At 37.0% G+C, this 26,118-nt stretch overlaps 1 protein-coding gene across 1 annotated transcript in view; it reads left to right on the top strand.

Moving 5' to 3' along the window:
* The window catches only part of ARFGEF1 (ADP ribosylation factor guanine nucleotide exchange factor 1), an 87,173-nt gene that overhangs the window by 49,522 nt on the left and 11,533 nt on the right, over positions 1–26,118 (top strand). The window contains exons 11-32 of the mRNA XM_042036416.1: positions 148–247; positions 366–505; positions 610–718; positions 1,726–1,927; positions 2,847–2,958; positions 4,147–4,352; positions 4,450–4,534; positions 5,078–5,249; positions 6,391–6,542; positions 9,975–10,103; positions 13,197–13,355; positions 13,701–13,851; positions 17,268–17,358; positions 18,390–18,430; positions 18,519–18,688; positions 19,315–19,466; positions 19,628–19,800; positions 20,775–20,935; positions 21,564–21,694; positions 22,547–22,676; positions 24,625–24,760; positions 24,849–24,987. Coding sequence (XP_041892350.1) covers positions 148–247; positions 366–505; positions 610–718; positions 1,726–1,927; positions 2,847–2,958; positions 4,147–4,352; positions 4,450–4,534; positions 5,078–5,249; positions 6,391–6,542; positions 9,975–10,103; positions 13,197–13,355; positions 13,701–13,851; positions 17,268–17,358; positions 18,390–18,430; positions 18,519–18,688; positions 19,315–19,466; positions 19,628–19,800; positions 20,775–20,935; positions 21,564–21,694; positions 22,547–22,676; positions 24,625–24,760; positions 24,849–24,987 — 3,041 coding nt within the window. The remainder of the gene's footprint in view (positions 1–147; positions 248–365; positions 506–609; positions 719–1,725; positions 1,928–2,846; positions 2,959–4,146; positions 4,353–4,449; positions 4,535–5,077; positions 5,250–6,390; positions 6,543–9,974; positions 10,104–13,196; positions 13,356–13,700; positions 13,852–17,267; positions 17,359–18,389; positions 18,431–18,518; positions 18,689–19,314; positions 19,467–19,627; positions 19,801–20,774; positions 20,936–21,563; positions 21,695–22,546; positions 22,677–24,624; positions 24,761–24,848; positions 24,988–26,118) is intronic.

Raw genomic sequence — 26,118 nt, 5'->3', positions numbered from 1 at the left:
CTTTCCTCCTGTTCTTTGCCTTTTTGTTATTTCCCATACCACTAAAGTGCTGCTTTCAGACTTACGTCAGAATTTGGACCATCAAAGTTAGTTGACTGTGTTTGTAATAGATTTTTTTTTTCTCCTTCTTCCTGGAATATTTTTTAGGTTTTTTTCAAAGAAATTTTCCTGTATATCTTGGAAACTTCTACTAGCTCATTTGATCATAAGTGGATGGTTATACAAACGCTGACAAGGATATGTGCAGGTATTAAGGACTGTTGTGTTCTAGATGTTGTTTTTTATCTTTAAGAACAAAGCTATACTTGCCTTTCATTGAGTTACATAGTTTTTGTTCAAGTTTGACAATGTCACTTTATTTATAGATGCCCAGAGCGTGGTGGACATCTATGTGAACTATGATTGTGATTTAAATGCAGCAAATATATTTGAAAGGCTGGTTAATGACTTATCAAAGATTGCTCAAGGAAGGGGTAGCCAAGAACTTGGCATGTCCAATGTTCAGGTAAAAATTGCACCAAACTTTATGAAGTTTCATGTTTCTTGTCATAATAGTTTGAGACTAAAGTCTCCAGTCCACTAATTAATTATTTATGAAATCTTTTCTAGGAATTAAGTTTAAGGAAAAAAGGATTGGAATGCTTAGTATCGATCTTGAAATGCATGGTGGAGTGGAGTAAGGATCAATATGTAAATCCCAATTCCCAGACCACACTTGGTAAGACACACAATGTGTTTCTTCTGGCTTTAGTAATGACATCCTGCTGGAGCTGAGTGTGTTCTTCCAGTATTTTGATGCTGTTAGTGTCCAGAATATTTTTCCTTTGGTAGAAATATTGATAAGTTTGGTGTCATTTAAGCAAGTTGTCTTAGCTGTCTTTTCCTAGTTGTATGAATTCCTAGAATGCTACTGGATTGAAAATGTCTAAATCCTGATATTTTCTGTATTTCTGATTTTAAAAGTGTCGCAGAACTTGCTTTGAAGATTCCCGAATTTTATCTAATTTCATATTGATTAAATAACTACTAAAGGAAGCTGAATACAGAGCATTTTTTACTTATTTAGTGACTGTTTTAAAAATTACTTATTTGCTGATTATTTACTTACACTTTATATAGCTGTAGAAGTTTGAATGTTGTAAGCTGTGAAGTAACTAAATCATTACTTGTTTTAAGTACTTGTGTACTCATCTGTCCTGAGATGGGATGTACTAAGGTTATGCCAGAATTTTCAGATTAAGCTCTTAAAGTTGGTAGGTGAGGTAATAAACTTTCCAAGGGTGGTTTGCATGGCTGTCTTTGTGAACTGAGAGCACCATCTCCTTGGCATGCCTAAATTCTTTTAGACACTGTGTTTCAAAAACTTAAAATAGCTGCTCCAGGTTAAAAGTGACACTGGATCTGAAAATAAAATATTAACGCTGTAGTTGGTTTTCTAAGATGGTGGAGGTTTTCTCCCAGGTGCTTGAAATTACAGTTGTAATTTAAGGCTTAAATTTCAGTACGTGTTGAACTGAAAGAATTCTCCTTGATAGGTTGTAGTGATTTTTTAGTTATTATTTACTTTCCCAACCAAAATAAAAGCAGAATATGTCTATATATAAAGAAATACATAATTGAAGAGAACCCTGAGTTTTAGAAGCCTTCATTGAGGATTTGACATGTGATTTTTATTTCTTTTCACTGTATGTATTTTGGATATATGTAACCCTTTCCAATTTGTAGGCCAAGAAAAACCCACAGAACAGGACAGCAGTGAAACCAAACACCCTGAGACAATTAACAGATATGGAAGCTTAAATTCTTTGGATTCTACTGCTTCATCAGGAATTGGCAGTTACAGCACACAGATGTCTGGCACTGACAACCCAGAGCAGTTTGAGGTCCTAAAGCAACAAAAGGAAATAATAGAACAAGGAATTGACTTGTGAGTGCCCTTTTATCACCCATGGGAGGGTGGATTCTTTTGGAGCTATGAAGATTCCTGGGTGTTTCTTCCTTCTCCTCATAGATACTCATCTTGTGTTAGGAAAAAAACTCTGGATGTAACAGCACTTCCTCTGGTGAAAGAGTGCTGAATGGTGTCCCCTTTGGAGCCTGTCAGCAGTGTTTTGTGTTAACCTAATTCCTCACAGCTAGAAGATGAGTACTCTGAATGTTTGTTCTTTTTTCTCCAGACCTGCTTGTCTAAAAATAAGGTTTTTATATTTGGATAAAAAGACCATCAAACTCGTGATCATTTGAATATGACCCGTTTTAATGTACTGATGAAAATGCCTATAATGCTTATGCTGATGAGTCCTTATGATTAATTTGTCATAATTAGAACTGGAGGATAGTGTAATTTCTCAGTGCAGTCTGGCATGAATCTTCTGTGTGATTTCATTTTCATCACCTTAATCTCCTCAGCGAGGTCAGTTTTATGCAAAAATAAAAGTTTCCTGTCATACAGTTCTGGGACCCTGCACAAAAACGCCTTAGTCCTTTAGGGCTTCAGTTTCTTTCAGTTTCCTGGTTCTATCTCTTGTTCGTTTCCATTCTTACAGGCAACTAATGGATTTGTTGATTGGTTCATACAGATTAAGATAAAAATCAGCAGAGCGTAATTGTTCTTTCCAATTCAAGATTTTGCTGTCTTTGTGGAATATCTTTTTCTTCATGAGTGCCAGAGTAAATGGGAATAGCTCATTCCTATCTAACGTGCAGTTTGATAAAGGAAAAACATTTCATATGTAGATTTTTCAGCATCTCATCTGAAATTTCTGAATCTTTTCACTTAAGCTGGTACAGCTTTGTGCATGGGTAAAAGGGTTAACTCTTGTTTCATCTTGCTCTTCATTGTACAGATTCAATAAGAAACCAAAGAGGGGGATTCAGTACCTGCAAGAACAAGGAATGCTTGGCACTACCCCTGAAGATATTGCTCAATTCTTGCATCAAGAGGAAAGACTAGATTCAGTAAGGAAACTGTTTTCCTAATGGTTGTCTGTGCTCATGCTGATGTGTTAATACTAATTGCACATCAGCTGATAGTGTTTAGAGTGTGTAACACATTATTGTGGAATGAAGAAAAGGACATGTCTCTCCTAAAATTTGTAAGCTCAAGGAATTTGAGTTGGAGGGTGCATTGGAGCTATACCCTGTGCTCTATGCATCCTGTGGTTCAGCGAGGTGTAAAGCAGGAAGCTGACCTACTTGAGCTGACTCAAAACTTGCACTTAGTTGCTAGTATAGCTTGAAACAACATAGTTAACTGTATATACTTTAGTAAGGAACTGCCAGAAGTATCTGTCCTTCAGAGATAGCTAAAAAAACAATCTGGTGCAACAACATTGAAAGGCAGTTTTTTCTGCCCCCAAAGGAAACTTGTTTAATCTAGATTAGTTCTTTGATTTTATTTACAGTTAGCAGCTGTTGCTGGACTTGGAAAGGTCCTTCAATATCTGGCTAGGGAGGGTGGGAATATCTTGTGTTAATATTATCATGAAAAACCTAACTTTCTGAAACAGCACTTCTCACCATTGTGCATAAAAGCCGCACTCATTGGTGCCCATGTTTGCATCTGTGGCTGAAGTCACAAATTTCAGTCTTAATGCTTAGAATCAGACATCAAAACATTTTTTTAACCTCAGTTTACATATACAAGCATCTTTATCTGAATGCATGCTCTTTTTCACTGTACTGTGTTGCACTGACAGATACCAACTCAGATGTATTTGAGTACCAGCTATTTATATTTGAGCATCCCTTGCATCTGTTTGAGATCAGCACTCTAGGGGATAAAGTTGAGTTTATTATGCTTTTCATTCCTGTAATAAGTTTCTTAGCTACAAAAATCATTATAGCAGAGAACAACCATTAGTAGTATTAACTTTGTCTTGTACACATGTGGAATTCATCTAATGAAAATACAGCATGTGAGTAAAAGCAGAGAAGGAAGAATGTAGGCAGATATGTATGGGCACATAAGAGCATTATGATGGAATAGATGACCAAAATACTTTGCTTTAGACAGTAGAGGAGAAGCCAGAGTATGTCTTAGTTAACTGCAATAGATGCCTCTCTTTTTGTAAGACATTTGACTCTGTTGTTACTTTTTTTTCCAAATATAAATACACTAGTTTGTCTTTTCTATTCTTATTCTAGACTCAGGTTGGGGAGTTCCTGGGAGACAATGATAAATTTAACAAAGAAGTCATGTATGCATATGTAGACCAACACGACTTTTCAGGAAAGGATTTTGTTTCAGCTCTGCGCATGTTTCTAGAAGGATTTCGACTACCAGGAGAAGCTCAAAAAATTGATCGCTTAATGGAGAAATTTGCTGCTAGATACTTAGAATGTAACCAAGGGTGAGATATACTTCTTCAGAACTTTGGAAAGTTGAATAATTAGTAAAAAATCCTAATAAATTAAATATGCTGTTCTTTCTCTCCTTTTTGCCTTCAGGCAAACTCTTTTTGCTAGTGCAGATACTGCATATGTTTTAGCTTACTCAATTATCATGTTGACAACAGATCTTCACAGTCCACAGGTATGTTGCTGGAATAAATATCTGTGTAATTCATAGGCATGTAACTTCCAGGCTTTGTGACAATGTGGTTGTAAAAGCTTGATGTCCAATTTAACACCAGTGTGTGTGTAAGAAGTAAGGAAGCGTTAAGTTTGTGCATCTTTTAGTAACAGTATTATGTTTCATGGGTGTTGAGGTTTTGAAGTTTTTTTGGTAGGCCTTTCCGTAAGGTAGATTTCTGTAAGAGATCATTTGGTCTGTATGACAAGATAAAGCATTTTTTTTCCTTTTTTGTTTTTTAAATGTATGTCTAATTTGACGTACATTTGATCTGTGGATCCTACCAAATGCTTGAGTGTCCATGAATGTCCACATGGCTTTGTGGTATATTGTAGATTTGACAGTGTAGTCTTGGATATGTTGAATACTTCAAAATGTCTTCTGAATCAGCAGGTTTATCCTTGATGGTAACTTTTCATGTGCTGGGCAGTTTTATAGGGAGCATTATAACTGTGATGAGCTTGCCTCATTTGTTGATATTTACAGCTACTTTCTGCATTTCAGGTTAAGAATAAAATGACAAAAGAACAGTATATTAAAATGAATAGAGGTATCAATGACAGTAAAGATCTCCCTGAAGAATATTTGTCTGCTATCTATAATGAAATAGCTGGAAAGAAGATTTCAATGAAAGAAACAAAAGAATTAACAATACCCACAAAATCCAGTAAACAAAGTAAGTAGTTGCAGTGTTAGCTTTTTTCGAGGGTTGGCTCTTCAGTTTCATGAAGTTCTCCTTTGTAAAATAAGAGTTGAATGAAGCAAACACCACTCACTTAACTCTCAGCGGGTCCTAGCTTCTAATTTCATATCCTTTTCTTTTTAACATAAATGCATGATGCTAACCTCACTGCATTAAATGCAACTGCTTTTTTTCACTTCCTTTTGCATTTGAATTCCTGGCAGTCGGTGCATTGACCATGAAGGGGGCAGGTTTTGCTGCTGAGGGCAACACAGGGAAATTGGATGGTTCTGTGAAGTTACAGTGTTGCCAATATGTACAGAGCAGAGCTCACACACTGGGTCTATCTTCTGTTTCTAAAGCAGCTGTTGTTATTTCCTGCAGTAACCAATCTGTCATCTTCAAAAATTCTGCAGTATTTGGTTCCTAGGGCCCTAATTTGTGCACTTTATTAATTATCTTTTCCTCTCTCAGATACCAGAAGAACTTCTTGTGTTTTGCACAGTGTGAAGATTGAGATGTTACTCATTCTAGCTTTTCTACAGAGAACATTGAGAAACTTAACTTTCCCCCAACATATTTATATAGTTTAAGTCCTAAGGTTAGCCTTATGAATGGATTGCTTGCAGGAAATTTGCATCTGGAAAAAAGAGATACTCTTGTTTTCAGTATTCATTCACTTAGCATAATATTTTATTGTCATTTTTAAAAAGATGATTATTACATACTACTTGGATTTCACTCTCTTGATGAGATGGAGGTTCTGTTACAGAAATGAAAAGATTTAACATAGTTCTTGCTCTGAAAAAGGATGTCTGCTGATGGATTGCTATGAAATATCTCTTCATTTTGAATTTGGCTTAGTGGGTGTGATACTTAACGGTGTCAGTATCTCTGTTGTTCAAATCTTAAAATTCTGTTGAGGTTTAAAAATAGTTTACATTTCATACACAAGTTTGCCTTAAGTTAAATTTTATCTATATTGTAAAAAAAATACAAGAAAGTTGGTGTGATAATTTCAGAAAGTAAAGACAAAAATGCATCTGAGTATTGTACTTAATGAAAAACCTAAAATTGTATTCCTAAAGACACCATTGCTAAAGATGCATAAATGAGAGAAAAAATGTGTTTGCAGGTGTTGCTAGTGAAAAGCAGAGAAGACTCCTCTATAACTTGGAAATGGAACAAATGGCTAAAACAGCTAAAGCTCTCATGGAGGCAGTGAGCCATGTTCAGGCCCCTTTTACTAGTGCAACACACCTGGAGCATGTGAGACCCATGTTTAAGGTGAGATACATGTTTAGATAATCATGTAGAATATCACCGGTTCTTAATACAAATGCCGACTGACAGGATTTATTGGAAATACTAAAGATTTGTATCTGCTATGTTTTGCTCATTTTGTGAGTTATTTAACTTGCTACAGGAAAGAGGATTTTGAGCCATCTAATCTAGTTTCATTTACCCTGGAATTTAAGAAGTTTCTGTGCTGATAGAAGAAGCATCTTGAGGCAATGGAGGTGTTACGATGAATGTGTTCAAGGGGAAAAAAGTATAAAAAGTAGTTAAAAACTTTTTATTTCAGATATAGAGGTGTAGTCAAAAAACAGATTAATAAACATGAGCAATCACTAATTTCAGGTCATTGTTTTGAGTCCCCCCTAATGTTTCTAATGGAGATTACATCATTGCATTTTGGGAGAGCAGTTATTAGGAAAAACTTTAATCTGATGTTGCCTGTTGCAAATGAATTCTGTAGAAAACCTAGGACTCTCATCCAGTGTAGGGGAGGAAGCTGGACCTGTATTAATCTTTTATTCTAAACATCTGTCTGCTATTCTGTAAGTGCAAAGTTGTGTGCATCCCAAATGCCTTTGCCATAGTGGTGGATTCAGATTCATAGATAGAGTATGTCCAGTAGTGTCCAATGCCTCAGTGTGCTCTTGGATGTTGTCTCTGACACAGCTAACTCACAGCAGTCATCTGCCAGTGAGATGAATTGTTATGCCCTTACCATGCTCTCATTTGTACCCTTGTTCAAGTCATGGTCCTCACATGACCCCTGTGTGAACTGCTCCAGGGAAGTAAGGTCTCAGACTACTACCACTAAATAAACAAATGGTTCCCTGGAGGGATGTGCTGTGAGGTCAGGTGGAGCTCCAGGCCCAGGAATCACAGAAACATTTAGGCTGAAACAGATTCTTAAAAGCTTTGAGTCCCACTGTTAACCCAGTGCTGCCAAGTCCACCACTAAACCATGACCTGAAGTGCCACATCTACATGTCTGTTAAATACTTCAGGGTTGGTGCCTGCACTCCTTCCTTGGGCAGCTTGTTCCAGCTTTTGTCAACTGCATCTGTGAAGCAATTTTTCCTAATATTCAATCTAAACCTCTCCTGGTGCAACTTGAGGCGGCTTGCTCTCATCCTTTCCCTTGTTACTCGGGAGAAGAGACCAATCCCACCTCTTTCACCAGCTCTGTTGTCGTTCTCTGGACTCACTCCAGCACCTCCATGTCTTCCTTGCAGTGAGGGGCCCAAAACTGAACACAGGTTTCAAAGTGCAGCCTCACCAGTGCTGAGTACAGAGGGAGGATCACTGCCCTGGTCCTGCAGGCCACACTATTCCTCATACAAGCCAGGATGCCATTGGCCTTCTTGGCCACCTCGGCACAGTGAGGATCTAGCTGTAAGATTGCTGTCTGTGAGGCAAACTTATGAGTTCTCTGTCACCTTATTAAAAAAACTAGCATAGTATTCCATGTGTACAGAGGAACACTAAGGACAGACCTTGTTAAAAATTTACTTCTAGGCTGTTCAAGGTTGGACATAGCACAGGTGTACGTACTTTCTTTCTGTTGACTTCCTTAAGACTGAAATAATTCACATGCAGGCATCTGTAAAATTCATAGTGTGATTTTCTTTAAGATACCAGCCCTAATACTTCCTACCCTTTAGGATCTGAAAAGTGTATTTCTAAAGTTCATTTTCACTGGAGCAAAATATGAAGCACTGGGGTAAATTAATACCCTAAACATCTTTCATGAAGGTGCTAAGAATTAGAAGTTGTTACTTGAAGTTACTTGAGGATGTTCATGAGCTAAAGTACTGAGGACAGTGTGATGTATTGAGCAGAGGACCCTCTCACCAAAAAAAAAATAGAGAACTGTGGAATTTAAATAGTTAATTTCATATTTTTTATTTAGATGTAAATTTTCAGCAAAACTTCACAAATTTCTGTGAATCTCACCCATTGATTTCCACATTAAATGGATTATTATAACTGTATTTAGAGATACATTGGCTAAATCTTTAAAACAGAGCAGAAATTCACTTTATGTACCCATCTAAGCAGTTCAAAATTTATTGTCTGGTTTTGAGGCTTAATTTTCACCTTTAATAACAAAACAGTTTACAAATAACAGCTATATCTAGTTACAAAGCACAGTATACAGACCATTAGATAGTTCTTAAGAAATTATTTCAGTCTTGTGATTTTTTTTTTTTTAGATTAGTTTTGGTTTCAATAGTAATGAAAATTAGGAAGGCGGTGGGAAGAAACGTATATTTCTGAACATGAAATCATAGAATAGTTTGGGTTGGAAGTGACCTTTAAAGGTCATACAATAGGGAATTAAATCCTGAATCTATTAATTCATCTGATGCCTTTAATACTGTCCTGGAGTTACAGTTTGGTATGTGCAAGCATTAAATGCTTTTCAGAGGTAGTGCTTTTGGAATTGCTGGCTTAAATGAAACCAAAGCTCTGTGGTGCATCATTTTGTTATGAAAGTAAGTGTGAAATCTGTTGCTCCTTGCTGTGCCCATTGACTCTGTATTCATCTGGGGTGCCTTCAGGTAAAATTATTTCTAAAATCATTCTGGGTTCCTCTCCATAACCCCATGTAGTTATGGTAAGATCCTCTGCATTTTCTCACTGTTTTTTCTGCCTTTGGGAGAGGGAGCCTTGACCACAAGGAAAGTGTAGACTCTCTTGCAGTAATTTTTATTGCATCTGTTTCATCCTCAGTGCCACCTAAGGCAAGAGGAATGCGAAACATAACAGTGGCTTAGGTACAAAAAGATGGAGGGATAAGACCAACAATATTAGTAGTAGAGAGATAAGGCAAGAGTCATATCCTGGGTTTTTTTGTTGTTGTCTTACCATAATTTTAGTGTAATTAATAAAGTTTGCCTTTTTTTCCCTACCTTCCTTTTTTTTATTGTTTTTTTCTGGTGTTATCAGGACAAGCTAGTCTTATTTTAAGTATGTACTTTTCATCGTAAAGAAATCTGGTACATGGTGTGTTGGTTATTACAAAAACTGTTGACTCTACTTTTCAGTGTGCAAAGATGAAAGTCATCCTGGTGCTAAAACTTTAACGGACATGTAATTAATGTAGCTTTAGGCTTTGGTGTTTACAACTGTCTGAGGATGGCTGTGTGTTAGTTACTGAGGGAGAGGACAAGTGCTTTTGAAGAGAGCTCCACTCTCCATTACTTCTGTCCCATTCTGTGTCTCAGGTCTCTTCTAACCACGCTTTATACTATTCTATGTCTCATGTCTGTATATTTTATTTCCTTTTTGGTAAAAGACAACTTCAAGGTTAATGATGTAAGTTAAGGGTGGAATTTACACTTCAGCAAGATATTGAAACTGTAACATTCCCTTCAAGTACCAACAATTGCTGATTTAACACTTATATTGCATACATTCCAGTTGGCATGGACACCTTTTCTCGCTGCGTTCAGCGTGGGTCTACAGGACTGTGATGACACCGAAGTTGCCTCTCTTTGTTTGGAGGGTATACGTTGTGCAATCCGGATTGCTTGCATTTTCAACATACAGGTAAAAAATGTAAGATTGAGACAGTACTTTGATTTATGTACCAGCAAAAATGTTAGTGGGGTTCTAAGAGTCCTTGCTGCAGAAGCTGTGCACTTCAATACCTGGAGGCTGCCTGCTTCTGACATTGCAGTTTCATCTGATATTAGACTGGAAGTGTAAATGAGGTGACCTTTATAAAGTTTTTCCTGGTGTTTTGTGGTAAGTGCTTCCATGCCTCTGCACTGAAATGTTTGTTTCCCTAGAAATTGACTCCTTTTATGTCAAAGTATTTTATTTCTAGCTTTGTTACAAAGCCGTTTAGATGTGTTGTGTTGTTTTATAAAATTAGTTTCTCTGTCCTGTAAAATAGTATCTCTGTGAACTGTATTTGAAATATTGTTCTCAACTTCAGAGAGATTATACTAATCCAAGATGCCTATAAATGGATACCCCTGTTAAAAGGTTATGGCACTGGAAATGGCATTCCTGATGTAATGAATGAATGGATCTTGCAGTAAGCGCAACGCCAAGAATGCCAGACTCTCAGGTTCCAGAGGGTAATGGTGATTAAACTTGGGCTTTTTTTGGCTTTGGTTTTGCTATTTTAAAACCATTGGTAGGGAAGGTACAATTATGTTATTGTAGATTATTAGTTAATGAATGGAGTACTGGTCTGCCATAAGTCCATTATAGGGATAGCTGAAGAGAGGGGCAGGCAAAATTCATGTGTTTGGCATTGTATTTCATGTGTACATTGAAAACACTTTAAAAAACAAACAAACGAAGAAAAGAAACCAAACAGAAACCAACCAAACAACCCAAACAAGAAAACACACACCAACCCCAAAACCAACTGTATAAGACTAAGTAGAAAATGTTGAACTATTATACAATAGTGAATGCTTTCCTTCCTTCCCCCTTGCACTTGTATTTGGCAAGTTAGATAACTTTCTATCACTAATGTGGAAAGGCACATCGGGACCTGTGATTCAGCTGCTTAAAAAAGCCCAATTGAGATCATGTGAGGTTTCCTTCCTCTGTTTTTCCACCTAATATCTGCACCACCACCTGTCCCTGAGCTGAACAGACTTAAAAATTTGATTAACAAAGCCTTCCCTGGAGCCTGCAGATGTTCAGTGAAATTCACACTCTGGTTACTTTTGTTTCTAAGCTGCAGAGGTGGAACTGGTACAAATACCAGTTCCAGCAGCTGCAGAGTTTAGCTCTCAGTCCTGCAGTGGTCAGCCTTGCGTGGGGAGGGCAAGGACGTGTTTGCTCTAAGATCCCTGTGACTCAGTTGTACCTGTCCATTGGCTTGGGACATGATTGAACTGGAGGTGTTCCCAAAATAAAAGGTTTTAAATTGCAGAAAATGGGAAGTGTTGCTTTTGAATTTTCATTATAAGCAATATTCCTTCTTGGTTTTCTATGGAAATTGTTTTGTTGGTGTAGTTAAAAACTATACTGTTTGTACTATTTGTTGGTGATTTCAGTATTACAGGATGATTCCAATTCACAAGATCTTGATTAGATGGGATATTATCTGATGTCAGACACCAGATAGCTCTGGTGGTTTGAAGGAGACTGGCACATTTGTACTTGAGCTGATTTAAGGGTCTTTTTTGTTGGAATCAAGTTTTTCCTCGTGTGCTTAACCAGTGATGGCAAGTTTTCAGTTTTCATCATGTAAAAGTATAGAAATTAAGATTGGTGCCTATTAAGAATTAACATTAGTTTACACACCTTGAGAGATAATGGAGGAACCTGGTTGCCTTTAAGAAAATTTCCAAAGTACACAATATAGTTTAAGTTATTCATATTCACCTCTAAAACCTCAATTATAGTTTCTGGTTTTAATTATTTATGCTTTTAATCTTACACTTGTCACACAGTCTGACTTTTGTCTTTAAGCATTTGAGACAAGATATGCATCAAAAGGATGTACTTAATCTGCTTGTATCATCAGGTTTTAATTTCTAGGTGATGGACACATTGTCTACTTTGCTGGCTTAGAAAAAGGTGGGAGGGGGGACTACCTGTATGGATAAGTAGGACTGAAAACATTTTGTTTTTACTGAAGATACACAGTTTGTAGGCTCCAAAGTTTCATTGCTTTGTACACTTTCTTTAAGACTTCCATTTTTCTGTGCTTCTACATCACTTTCTGTGCCTTTGCCAGCATACCCTGCAGTAGTGGTTGAGTTTGAATGTGGTCCGTGGCTCAGTGGCAATCTGTCCCTTCTTTCTGGGATTTTTTTTTAATATTTTGTATTTGGTTGTTTTCTGTGCTCAGTTATTTTTTTATTTTAAAATAGCCCTAAATATACAAACAGTTAAATATATTTCATATTTGCCATTTGTTTATCTGGTGTACAGCCATTTCACTCCATGGCCTTCAGTTTATACATAACAGGAGAATAAAATGCACTTGTGGGCTCAACTGTAATCCCCTTTTTACCATTGTAATTGGTTCATGTGACATCTGAGGAGTTTCCTTTGTTGTTTCTAGATACCATACACATAAAAATTGGGTAACTGTAGAATTTTTTTGGTGAGATCTGTCTAGATTATGGTCACTTGCTGTTTACCCATGACACTTGCTTCAGAAGCTTCTGAGGTGCTTCAAATGATGCAGATTAAATCAAATAAGTTTTGAGCAATTCCATGGAATTGTCATAACGTACCTTTCAGATACATTTTTTAGATTTTGTTGACAAAAAATGCTACAACTTGAGTGAGTCTGCTAAGGCAGAATTTTCAGAGTAGGTCTGAGTAGAGTACCAGAGTATTGAAAGCTTAGCTAAGTAGCAACATTTCTTCTGAAACAGCATCCTGATTTCCCCAAAAAGACCAAACCAGAAACCTAAACACAGCCCATGTGTTCTATGCTGTCAGATATAGCACTTCATGTTCCTGAATAGAAGGAACCTGATTTCACCCCACAGATATCTTCTTCCTGGTGAAGAACATGAATATTTTCACTGTGCTTTGGAAATTCAGTTCTAGGAAGAGAAAGGTAAATGGTATCATTGATGAAATCACAGAGATTTTACTAAGAGCAAGAAATGGCAAAAACATTTATGAGACTTTTGTTTCTTTCCCTCCCATTTGTAGCTTGAAAGAGATGCCTATGTTCAAGCATTAGCAAGATTTACACTGCTTACAGTGAGTTCTGGTATTACTGAAATGAAGCAGAAGAATATTGACACCATTAAAACTCTCATCACAGTGGCTCATACAGATGGAAACTATTTAGGAAATTCCTGGCATGAGGTACAAGTCATTTGTACTTAAACTGTAAGAAAGCATGTTTACTAATTTTAAACACAGTAGTGTGCTTGTTTGTGCATAAATACAGTGGGGTTTAGGTAAGTGCCGTGTCTATACTTTTGTTGCATACATTATGCAGCCAATTAAAGTAGCAGAACATGTCCAAGTGAGAAATAAAATTGTGAGAGATGAATCCAGTACTAATGAAATTAATACTCATTTTAGACAGAAGAACAGATTGTCTGACCTCAAGTGTTTAGAATTCTTTTCTTCTAAAGATCTTAGCTTGTTTTTTACTATTTCAAGCTGCTTTTTGTTGATAAACAACTTCTTTATTCTCTGGAACAGATTCTGAAATGCATCAGTCAACTTGAACTGGCACAGTTAATAGGAACTGGAGTAAAACCTCGCTACATCTCAGGGACAGTGCGTGGCAGGGAAGGTTCTTTTACTGGAACAAAAGATCAGGCACCTGATGAATTTGTGGGGCTGGGACTGGGTAAGTAATGCAGATAAGAAGTATTTCATTTAACTGGTTTTGTTCAGAGATTTAAATTTGTTCTGTGTTTTGTGTGAGGTTCTGACAAAAGACCAAGAAGTTAGTCCTTACAAAACTTAGGCTTTGAGTAGGCTGATTCCAATTTCTGGAATATTTAGTTTGCACTGTTATTATTGCTAGGGTGGGAAGTGTAAGAAGATTATATATATTATTCATTTCTATTAAAATACAGCTTTCCAACTAAGAATGGGTTGCAGATGGTATGACCTGATTTAATAATATTGCAACATTAGTGTGCCAAGTATTTTACCAAGCAAGCAAGTCAGTATGTGTAGGTTAAGCATCTGTTGTGGAGCTTTGTGAGAAATACACAGAATTCAAACCAAGTGGGAGATTAATTTAGCTTAAATTCTGAAATTCCATTTTTTTCCTATTTTGGTTACTTTGCTACTGAGTAAGTGCCTTTTCTAGGCTTGAGCACCAAGATATACTCCAAACATGAGATGATGTCTCTTATCTTCCTAGAAAAGCCTAAGTCTTACCTTAAATTATCTTTAGAAAGTTGGGGCTTTTGTTTATTTGTCTGTTTTAAATGGGAGCACAGTTAAAGATACTGAGGTACAGGGTATTAGAAAACACTGGAAGTGCCAAAGTGAATATATAAGTCTATTTGACTATGAGAGAGTTTCAGTTGTAGTGTGGTGCTCAGTATCTCCTGGTGTTTGAACTTCACCCACAGCCAGACAAAAGCTTTGTCCCCTCATTTTTTCACTTTTTTTTTTTTTTTTTTGAGTAGTGATAATTTTTCTATTTTCCCTGATCTTAGCCCCCAAACTAGTCCTAATCATCCAGCTTTGTGTTCTCCTCAGACAGTTGTTCTTCTTCTATAGTCAGTCCTTTTTTTTCCTGTCTGCTCCCCTTTGGCCTGCCTCTGTGTACTCCCCTGACCTTGCCAAGCGTTGATGAAGGGAAAACTTAGGCCTGGAAGTCAATGAGTCTGCCAACACTCTCATGTACTGAGCTTCTTCCTGCCCTGCCAATATGCATCCTTCAGTTCAGTGTTCCCTGATGACCTGTGCAACTTGGCTACTTTCAAGTGCTGGCAGTTTCTCTACACTGCAGTGACTGGCCTTTAAAGGTTTTAAGGTCTAATAACTCAAGAATGTAAACTGTATTCAGGTGTCTCAAAATCATACTTGCTAGTAATTGGTATAGATCCAGCTTCTAAAGACCTTTTGCTGCTGTCAGTTACTTCTCTAGGGAAAATAGTTTATGCCCAAATACATAAAATGTTTCTCTCTGAATTGAATTTCTGGAATGCTTATTACAGTGCGCATATGGAAATTTCACCATTTTCTTATTTTTTTTTAAATAATGTTGCTTCAATCTTATAGGAAAATGCTTAACTTGGTTTTCATGCACTAAAGGGCTGTTAGAACATTTTCTCAACTGTTTTAGTTATTTCACTTGTTTCCATAAATCCTTTTTTGCAGAAAGTTTAATTTTCTATGATTACTCGAAGGTATGCATTGGAACTATGGGTTTGATTCAAGCAAGCTTTCTATAAACCTGGATTCCTGTGAAGAACACATAGTGCATATGTCCATATATACAGACACACATTTTACAGGAAAATAGTTGTTTAGAGTGAAGTTGCAGTCTGGTGACACAGAAAATCCATCTTTCAGACCTGCTTGCAAAATCAGATGTGGATAAGCAGCAGCACTCAGTCTTCTTGCTGAAGTTAATGTGGTTTTGAAATAACAAAGATGGCAAAACCAAACCCAAAAGCTCCTTTGCTCATTTACTGCCTCAGCAAGGTTCAGGTGTGGTTCTTCAGGCATCTGCATTCAAATGTCTTCATCTCTTGTATTATCTTACTGTTGTGGCCCTTTTTTTTGTTGTACTTGGAAATTCAAAACATCACAAGCATGTGGGTTGTAAAAGTAAATGCACAAGCATCTGTTCTATTGCTTCTTTGGTAGGAATGTTGCCTTACTTGGAGCTGTAATTGTGAAATTCGCATTTCTTCTACTTCAGTTTCTGTTCACAAAGTTGGAAGACAAAAGCCTCTGCTGTGAGTAGGTCACAGCTGAAGTGTACTTCCTAGGTAACCAGAAATCCTCTTTGGACACTGGGAATCTGAGGAATCCCTTTTTCATAAAGCAGAGTTACATAGCTGACTCCCGTGTTTCATTCTAAAAGATTTCACAACTGTTAGAGTTGTGAAATCTTTTAGAAGTTAGTTGTGTCTGCTGTCTGTTCAGGTTTTCAGGCATTGAATTACAAGTCCTGCGATAATAAGGAATTCTCATGTAAGCTGGTAGAGTTGGTTAAGGTTCTGACTCCTTAGAAATAGCCCTTCAAATTCTCTTCACACTCTGCTGCTCATTTGATAAATTTCTTCGCTGACTCGTTACCAAGATTCAAGCTAATTGACACTGGCAGCTTGTGTGTTTACAAGAGAAGTCTTGATCAAACCCAGTGGTGTTATAAGTTGCTGAAATATTAGTATGAGGTTACATATGTATGTACAGAAAAATCGTTCTATAAATGCCCTAGAAAAGTACTTCAGATAGGTCAGGTTATATAGATTTGACAGATAGTCATCTCCAGCCACCTCCAAATGTGGAAGGAGCACATCAAGACTTTGAGGCAGGCTGAAACACGAGGAGTTTTTCTCTCAGCAAACCTCTGAGAACAGAACTGCTTGCCTTCTTTCAGTCTCCTGTTCTTCTCTGTATTTCTGAAAAAAGAAAAGCCCTGAATAAAGGGTATGTGGAATTACCCAGAGTGATTGCAAGAATCCTGCTCTTTTTTTTTCATGGTGGTACAAGGGGAGTTTGGAGATTGCTAAAAATTTCAGAATTTTTCTCGCTGCCTAAGTTAGCAGTTTCTTCATATGAGCTTTCCCAGATGTGGGTTACAGTTTCCAGCCTCTAAAATAAATAATTGCTATTTTTATTTGTAGATATTTCTCACTATTTTGGGTGATAATTTTGCTGTAATTGAGATGTAGCTTTAAGATGGAGTTTTGGTGGAAGCTCTTCTTTGTGAATGATAAACAAAATCTTTTGGGATGGATTTACTCACTTGATGCTAATTAAGCGTGAAAAATTCTCCTCTAAGCTGTATTCTCAATCATATGTTATATATTTTAAGTAGCAAGTTTACCAAAGATTCATTGAAAGATGGAGCGAAAAAGGTGATTCTCCTGGGTTTTATTTATAATCCAGATAATTAGGATTACACCAACATGCAACTGTTCACTGAGGTGGCCAGCTCATGCAAGGGAAATAAATAATGTGCTTCTCTTATTTGTGAATTAAAAATAAGTGGCACAACTTTTATTCTTCTTTCTCCCCAATCCAGTCTGTATTCTCTCTTACCCATTTTTCAATTTTTTTTTGCTGTAGTTGGTGGAAATGTGGATTGGAAGCAGATAGCAAGTATTCAGGAATCCATTGGTGAAACTAGCTCCCAAAGCGTTGTTGTTGCTGTAGACAGGTACTGTATTAAATCTGTTGTTGCCACCTGAAGTTTTTTAAGCAGTATTTGAATATCCTGTGCTAAGAAAAGGATCTTACTAATTTATTAATTTATTAGGAAGAAATACATAAAAACTAACCTAGAGAAGTGCTTTTCAGTTTGGGGGTGTTTTTAGGATCATAGATATTTTTGCAGGAAGGAGCAGAGCAAAGATTAGGCAAGAAGCTTTTTTACTGATAAAATTACTACAGAAGACTTGCAGAATGAAGTCTGCTGTAGTGTCTGTTGAATCTTGATTTGCTGTGTATAGTAACAGATAGCAAATCTCATTTTGCCTTAGTACTGATTTTTGTCAGACCCTTTTTCTCCTAAATGTTATTACTGACTCCCTGCTTTCCTCTGGGTTATGTAGATGTTCTCTGAAATGACCAAAATTATTATTCCAGTCTTCCTTTCTATGAATCACATTTATTTTAACTGGATTTGGCTAGGCAGAATACATATTATGAACATTCCCTGTTTATATCATAGAGTAGAAGTGTTCATGGATCTTACTTGCTCAGCATGTAAGAAATCAGAACATACAATTTTTTTTATGGTTGTCAAAATTGATGAAGAGGTATCATTTCGAAGGCTTACAAACATTGTTGTGGTTGAAGTACAGGCAGCAAGATCAATGTCGGTTCAATGAAAAGTTGTCTTGCAGTAAAATCACATCAAGTGCACTAGAAGCTTGATGCCAAACACATAATAGGTGTTTAGGTTTGCAGTGTCCCTGCAAACATGGGAAGTGTTTCAAATATCTGCTTGTCATGACAAATGGAAATTAGGCACTCTGGAGACGTTTGACTTCTGTATTTGGATCAGGGATAATAAAAACTGACAGTATTATCAGTATGTCTTTGCAATTACTAGTTGTTTTTTAATAACTAAAGGTAATTAGAGGCTATCTATATATTGTTAAGAAAAATAAGACAAGGAAGTTTGAATACATTTAATAGATGCTTTTCTTAAGAAATTTTAACAATGTCTTTAACTACACTTTACAGAATATTTACAGGATCTACAAGGTTGGATGGAAATGCTATTGGTAGGTTTTATCTCTTCCCTACCCCTCCCCACCCCTGTAAACTAAATCTTGGAAAAACACTGCATTAAAATCTGTGGTCATTTAACAGTGGATTTCGTTCGCTGGCTTTGTGCTGTGTCTATGGATGAGCTGCTGTCTGCTACCCACCCTCGAATGTTTAGTCTGCAGAAGATAGTAGAGATTTCTTATTACAACATGGGCCGGATAAGGTTACAGTGGTCTAGGATCTGGGAAGTTATTGGTGATCATTTTAATAAGGTATGTTCATGATTATAGTGCATACTCCTTCAGTTACTGGTACACATTAATTTTATTTTGAGATTTATTGGAAAAGCATGTGCTTATCTGAGTCATAGTGGTTTTTATGTCCTTTTCTGTAAGCTTGAACCAACAAAAACTGTAAAGCTGGAAAGACCTGTGAGGAGGCAGAGGTACACAGTATAATAAATGTAAAAACAGAAGTATACATTAAGTTATTTATCATAACCTGAGTCTAGAACTGGCTGCTGTTAGTTTTGTGTTATAATTTTGGGGGGGTGTTTCATGACACTTGGATTAAGAGGTTGTCTTCAAGTCTAAATTGACTGTTTATCAAATGAATGTTTGACATACATTTTTAATACAGCTGTTGAAGTCTTTTTTGGACAGCTTGCTTATTTTTAGGGGGTTTTAAATGCCAGGTTATTTAACATAGAAGATAGCTGGAAGTAGTTAGGAATTATTGAATTGCATAAACAGTGTGGTTTCTGGAACTGACTGCTGTTTAATTTCATTAATTTTCCAGTACTGCTTAGTTCTCTGTTATCAACTGTAAAGGCAGCTTGTGCTGAATCCATAAGAATTCTGATGCAAGCTTACTCTGCATTTCTGTTCTACATTCTCAGGTTGGCTGCAATCCCAATGAAGATGTAGCTATTTTTGCAGTAGACTCATTAAGGCAATTGTCAATGAAGTTCTTGGAAAAAGGTGAACTTGCTAATTTCCGATTCCAGAAGGACTTCCTAAGACCATTTGAACATATCATGAAGAGGAACAGGTAATCACATAGAATTAACTGAACTGCCTGGGATCACAAGCATCAACTTTTGCAATTAATGTTTCAAATAGCCTTTGTAAAATCAGTCGTTAGAGAATTGTACTATTCTAATTGATTATGTAATTTAATTTTAAAAATTACTGTTTGTTATCCTAATTTAGGTCTCCTACTATTCGAGACATGGTTGTACGGTGTATTGCACAGATGGTGAATTCCCAGGCTGCTAACATTCGTTCTGGCTGGAAAAACATTTTTTCAGTGTTCCATCTGGCAGCTTCAGATCAGGATGAAAGTATAGTGGAACTGGCATTCCAGACTACAGGACACATTGTCAGTGAGTATGGACGATATTCAGACGTCATGCAAGTGTGTCACTCCAAGAGCCCAAGAAGCTTTGTTTGTGTGTGGACTCCACAGCCTGCATAGTAGAGCCCGCTGCATGTCTTGGAACCAATGATTTACACTTTCCAATCATTCCTCTGAGAAAATACTTACAGAAGTCTTTCAATAAGATTAGAGTTAACTGGCTTTCTTCATGCCTTTTGGCAAAACTTATCTCTTCGTAGCATTCTGTAGTAAAACAAGTCAGGCCTTAAGTAATTCTATTTAATGTGTACATTTTTGTTTAAGTGAAGTATTCCGGGGTTTCCCCTAGGAAAAATAAAAATTTAGCCATTTTACTAATACGTTGTTTGCCTATCTTTTTCTGTGTTTCTGAATTGTGCTTGTGTAAGGCCTGTTTAGGAGAAAGTGCTGAGCTAGGGGGCACTATGATAATTTTTTTTTCTCTCTCTCTCTCTATTCTAATCTAGATCCTAGGTTTTAAGGGATTTCTTTATTCTGTCTGAACCTCTGCAAGTTTATAAAACTATTTCAGCATCGATGAAGGACTTTTTTTTTCTTCAAAAGTAGCTATTTAAAAACAAGGCAACATGTTGCTGAGGAGGAGGTCCATCAGTAGATGTAATTCCATGCTTCATGCATCCCTCTTAAGCTCTGGTGACACAGACTAGTGTTAAACAGTAAGCCTATTGCTCTAGTCTTGCTTAACTGTTACATTTACGTGCTTTAGTCTAGATGCTACTCTAATTTACTTTAAACACTCACTGTCAAAATGAAATGCCCTCTGGGTACTTTTTTTTTTGTATTCCTTTTTTTTTTCTTTAGTTTTTATTACTACTCAGACATTTGACAGCACTGGTCAATGAACCAGCTTCTCATGACTTCTGTTACAGACAGTTCATATTAGAATTAATAGATTTTAAAGCATGACACTTTTTTTTCCTCCTTTTCACACTTTTCTCTCAGCAATCGTGTTTGAAAAACACTTCCCAGCAACCATAGATTCTTTCCAGGATGCAGTCAAGTGCTTGTCTGAATTTGCCTGCAATGCAGCATTTCCAGATACCAGTATGGAAGCGATCCGCCTCATTCGCCACTGTGCAAAATACGTGTCTGACAGACCTCAGGTATAGTCTGTGTTAAGTGCTTTTATTAAAAAAAAAAAATTTATGCTAAACTTATTGTCTTCCCTTCAAGTTTCATGGATTAATGAGAAATGTACTTTATTCGGAAACAATAGGAGTATAAAATGTCACAGGCTTTGAAAGTATCAGCGATTTTTTTTTCTCCTTTTATTCCCCTTTGCCAATTCCTATCCACCCAGTTCAGCTGGTGACTGGTATTCCTGAGAGCTGCTGGAAATCAGCATATCTCAGGATCTGCTCTCTACCAAGAAATGTGAAGAAATGGATAATGGCGTAGCCAAAAATGCTTGATATCCTCAAAATGTTATGGTTAGATCCTCACTTTCAGAGCTGTCTCTATAAAAATGAGAGCAAGAGACTCACACTGAACTGCAAGCAAAAACTGGTGCTTGAATGTATAAGCTTGTTTGTTTTTTTAAGTTTATTCTTCCTAATATACTAAGCATTACTTTGAAAAACACTTTCTCAGTGTTACAGTTTTGACTGCCAACTCATCTGAGGTATCAGGGATGATACTGTTGCAGGAGAGATCATTGTTTACAGTCCAAACTGTGTTTTATTTTGAAGATCTAACTTCTATGACTGTGTAACTCTGTGTTTCCTTCTAAAGGCATTCAAGGAATACACAAGTGATGATATGAATGTAGCTCCTGAAGACAGAGTGTGGGTACGAGGATGGTTCCCAATTCTCTTTGAGTTGTCCTGTATCATCAATAGATGCAAATTAGATGTAAGAACCAGGTAACAATCAGTATTTGTAATTCAAATTTTAAAAGACTTACTTTACACTTCTAAAATAGAAATACCTCTTGATAAATGTAATCACTGTAAAATGACTTAAATATGTAATTTGGGTGATACCACTGTGGAAACAACGAACCCCTTTTAAATAGACACTGGAATACAAAAATGAAGTCTGTGTTCTGTACATTTGAAATTTTTGTTTTCTGTTACAATAAATAACAAAGTTATGTAGCTGTTACTGCATTCTGTGTCTAGCCCACCCTGCTTACCCTGAGGATTTTAAAACTTACCCTGGGGTTTTATAGCATGATTCATTAAGTGGTTGAGGATTGCAGAAATGGTTAAAAAAGCAAAGGTGTACTCTAATCTCTTGTAAAACTTGCTTAATTTCCTGGAATATGATTTTCCCTTGTAAAGTGTATTCAGTTGCAGTTCTGATGTGAAATATGAGGGCTAGTGTACAAATAACTTTACATTTACACGTTGGCATTCAGGCTGTGCATCTGGACTCCCTTTATAGCTGGTGAGGGTTAGTAGTTGTTTCTAAACCTTCGTATTTTTTAACTGGAAATATTTGTTTATTAATTTTTGTGGCCCTTGGTAAAGAAGTTGGTTTATTATTTTAATTTTAAATTACCCCACTTCTCAAAAATATTTTTTGGCTATTGCCTGTGTCTATAAAGTGCTTGTTTTACAAGCTGATTTTCTACTTATTTTTTGTGTACTCATGTGCACGTATAATGTTCTCAGTGGTATTTGAGTTAGTTATTGCTGCTGTAGTTGTACTTACTTGGTCTCGTTCATGTCTTTCTGTAACTATTGGTAAAAGTTGTTCTCTCTTCTTTTCAGGGGATTAACAGTAATGTTTGAAATAATGAAGACATATGGCCATACTTATGAAAAACACTGGTGGCAGGATTTGTTTCGGATTGTCTTCAGGATATTTGACAACATGAAACTGCCAGAACAGCAGACTGAGGTGAAAAAAAGTGGAGGAAGATAATTTACATGAGAAATAGATTTATAGTAGAAAACCTGTAATATAGGTTTGTCAAGTAATGTAGGGTAAACCTCAAATTTTGGACAGTAGACCTGTGCTTCTAGTATCCTTGTTTTGTTTTAATGGCATTCTGTTGGCAGGTGTTATCCCTTTTTTAATTTTTTAAAACCATGTGTGTAAAAGGCCTACTAGTTTACACTAGGAACAACAGAAGAATAGCATAAAATGCAATGTATCTAGGGTTTATAAGAAGAACTGTAGCTTTTACATGTGATGTTTGGAATCTGAGATACACAACATGCTCACCTGAGTGATGTTATGATCTGGTTTAAACCCAGAAAAGCAAAGCAAGCTAAGTCTCTGTGCATAAACCAGAAAGAACTTAAAAGGTTCAAAAATATTCCCAGAAATGAGATTAAAACCAAACGAGATTAAATGTTTTGATACATAAAAAAATTGATGTATTTTATTTAATAGGAGAGAGGCAAAGAGAAGAGAAAAGAAAGAAAGAAATAGAAAAAGAAGTGTGCATGGGAATTGGGAGAGGTGACAGGGGTTAGGTGGAACCATATCACCCATCCGAGGGTCCCAATGATGTCTCGTTGCTCCCCTCCATCTGCTCTGCTGGTGGTGAGGGTCCCCCATCGCCGCCGTGGCCACGCTGCCACACGGTGCCACACGCCAGAGGGTGCAGAATCCCGTGGATTAATGCACACTTTGGGCCAGGTGGGAACGCCCACGTGTCTCCCCTTGCAGGGGCCAGCTTGACACTGTCCCTTGCAACACTGAGGGTCTGTTGCATCATCTCTGGTGCTCTGGGGCAGGGTCTGGGCACCCCTTTGAGGGGGGCCCCTGTGATGGGCCATGTCACCCCCTTCTGCTGTGGATAAGCTTCTCCCCCCCAGTGAGCACCCCTCAGCTGGGCTCCTCTGCACAGTGGAGGATGGGCAGTCTCTGCACCTCTGACCACAGGCTTTTCCAGGACACCCAAAGCCTCTCCTCCCCCCACCCTTTGGTGCAGGGGGTCTGTGTGAGCCTGGCAGCTGATAGCCCTGGGGCTGTGGTCTCCCCCTTGGAGGTGTTAAGCGTGTGCTTTGTGAATGTCCCCAGGCCTGAGTTGTTCCTTAATCTTACCTTCATCAGTGAGTGGTTTAAGGCCTCAGACAGGGCCCCATTCAGGACATGGTAGTCTTCTCTGCAGCTTTTGTAATACAGTTTTAAAAGTCCTTCAAGAAAATGTTTAAGTCATAAACTATAATATTTCACTCTCTGAAAAGTGAGGCTTGTAATCAGCAGTGAAATCACAATTAGAAGAAATAAGTTCTGTTAGTTCAAAATTTTTTGATGACAAAGCCAAAAAAACCCCCTCAGCCGAACAGAAACCAAAAAACCCCATAACCAGCCCACAAACAAACAAACAAAAGCCACCCAAAACAGCACTGTGCTGTTTTGACCAGCAGTCTGGGTTTTGATTTGCCAAATCAGAACTGGGTACTGTTCTGACAAACAACTGCAGAAATGGGCTTTAAAATGTAAATAATGTGTAAATTATTTATATTAGAAGTTAGATTAAAACCGTCAATTGTTTGGGAGGCTTTGTCTGGCTATTTGTAATAGGACATGTCTTACTCTGTAAATTTTTATTCCCTGGAAAACACTTAAAAGAAACACAGCTTTAGCTTGGTGTTAAATTGTTGAGCTAGGATTAGATACTTAGACAGTCGTTTGTTTGTCTGTTCCTGTAGTTCTTTTTAAACCTGCTAGCTAGCAAAGCAGAAGTTGAGGCTCCAAATTTTGAAGTTTTGAGATACAGAAATGAATTCCGTTTCACTGTAAAGCAAATGGAATAAATACAAACGTTTATCTATATCTGTATACTGAAGTTTCACCTTAAGGTTGTAACTCTTCTCTTTTTTTTGACTTCTAGAAAGCTGAATGGATGACAACTACTTGTAACCATGCACTTTATGCAATATGTGATGTGTTTACACAGTATTTAGAAGTACTTAGTGATGTTCTTTTGGATGATATATTTACACAGCTCTACTGGTGTGTGCAGCAAGGTAGGAGCTGTACAAATTATGTTAAAACAATGTTAACATTTTGCTCTGTTGTATGTGAATAAACAAATACACTGTTTGTCTTTTACAGACAATGAACAACTGGCACGATCTGGTACAAACTGTTTGGAGAATGTTGTCATCCTTAATGGTGAAAAGTTTACCCTAGAAATCTGGGACAAAACTTGCAATTGCATGCTGGATATTTTCAAAACTACAATCCCTCATGCGTAAGACAACTGTTAATACTTACACTTGTAAAATAGTTTAACTAGATGATGTACCCATTTCAAACTCTTGGATGTCTCATAGGTGGGGTGAACAAAAAGCTGTTACCTGTGGACTAAAGAGAAACAGACTTACTTGAAATGTAATGATAAATTAGGTGAAGGTATTCTTTTGTATTGTAAATGATAGTCTTAAAAACTGAAATACTGTATAGGAGATAGGAAAAAAAAACCCCAACAACCCTCAGAATGTAACATGATTCAGTTTTAAGGTTTTGGATTTTTGGAGAAGTACTGTCTGATTTTTTTGGTTATTTTCTTTTTTGTAATAGAAGATGCAGGCTTTGCTATTTGTAATTACTTGTGAAGCTTTTTCCACAAAATACTAAAATACTGCAACGGTCCTACATACTCAAGTCTCTGTGGTTGATGATTAATTTCCATCATATGTTTATATGAATCTTAATATTTTTGTGAAAATGATCTTCGATACTTGGTAACTCTTTCCCTTCATATAATAACTCGGTGTGAGGTTTCTTGGAGTAAGGCCGTACCATTCTAAGTGCTATGTTTTATACATCCTAGAGCAGAGTAGTGAGAAATCATGGCATTATACCAAAGGTGAGGGATTTTTGCCCTGCACTACCAGCAAACACTGAGATGAAACACTACTTGTTTTCAAATCTGATAGTCTTCATGGTGAACTGCTGTATTATTACTTGTCCTATGTCTGTCATCCAGTTCATATTGTTTGCTTCTGGGACTTTCTTTGGGCCTGAAGAAAACTAAAGCAAAAGGAACCTTCTTCATTTTAGTCTTTTCTTTAATTTTAGAGTTGTGTATCAGATAGCACTGTAAGAGAGCTTCATTCATTCATTAAAAGATAAAATCTGTCACTACCTCACCTATTTTTTTATATAACTATGTATAAATTAATAAAACGAAGGTGAAAGATTTGGGAGCTAGCAAGATACTTCTGCATTTTGGTAACTGCCACAAATAAAATTGAAGCATGAATCTCTGGATGTAAATGTCCAGCTGAATTAATCCTAACTTACTAATGGCCTGTACTTGGAAAGATTTTGAAGTTAATATTCACTACAAGAACATTTGCCTTGGTTTCAGCATATGATC

This window comes from Corvus kubaryi, unplaced genomic scaffold (assembly GCF_017639235.1).
Source record: "Corvus kubaryi isolate FWS band 111438036 unplaced genomic scaffold, C.kubaryi_AGA036_p1.0 37385, whole genome shotgun sequence".
NCBI classification, from domain to species: Eukaryota; Metazoa; Chordata; class Aves; order Passeriformes; family Corvidae; genus Corvus; species Corvus kubaryi.
The sequence above is the reverse complement of the archived record's forward strand: the minus strand, read 5'-3'. Positions and strand labels throughout refer to the sequence as shown.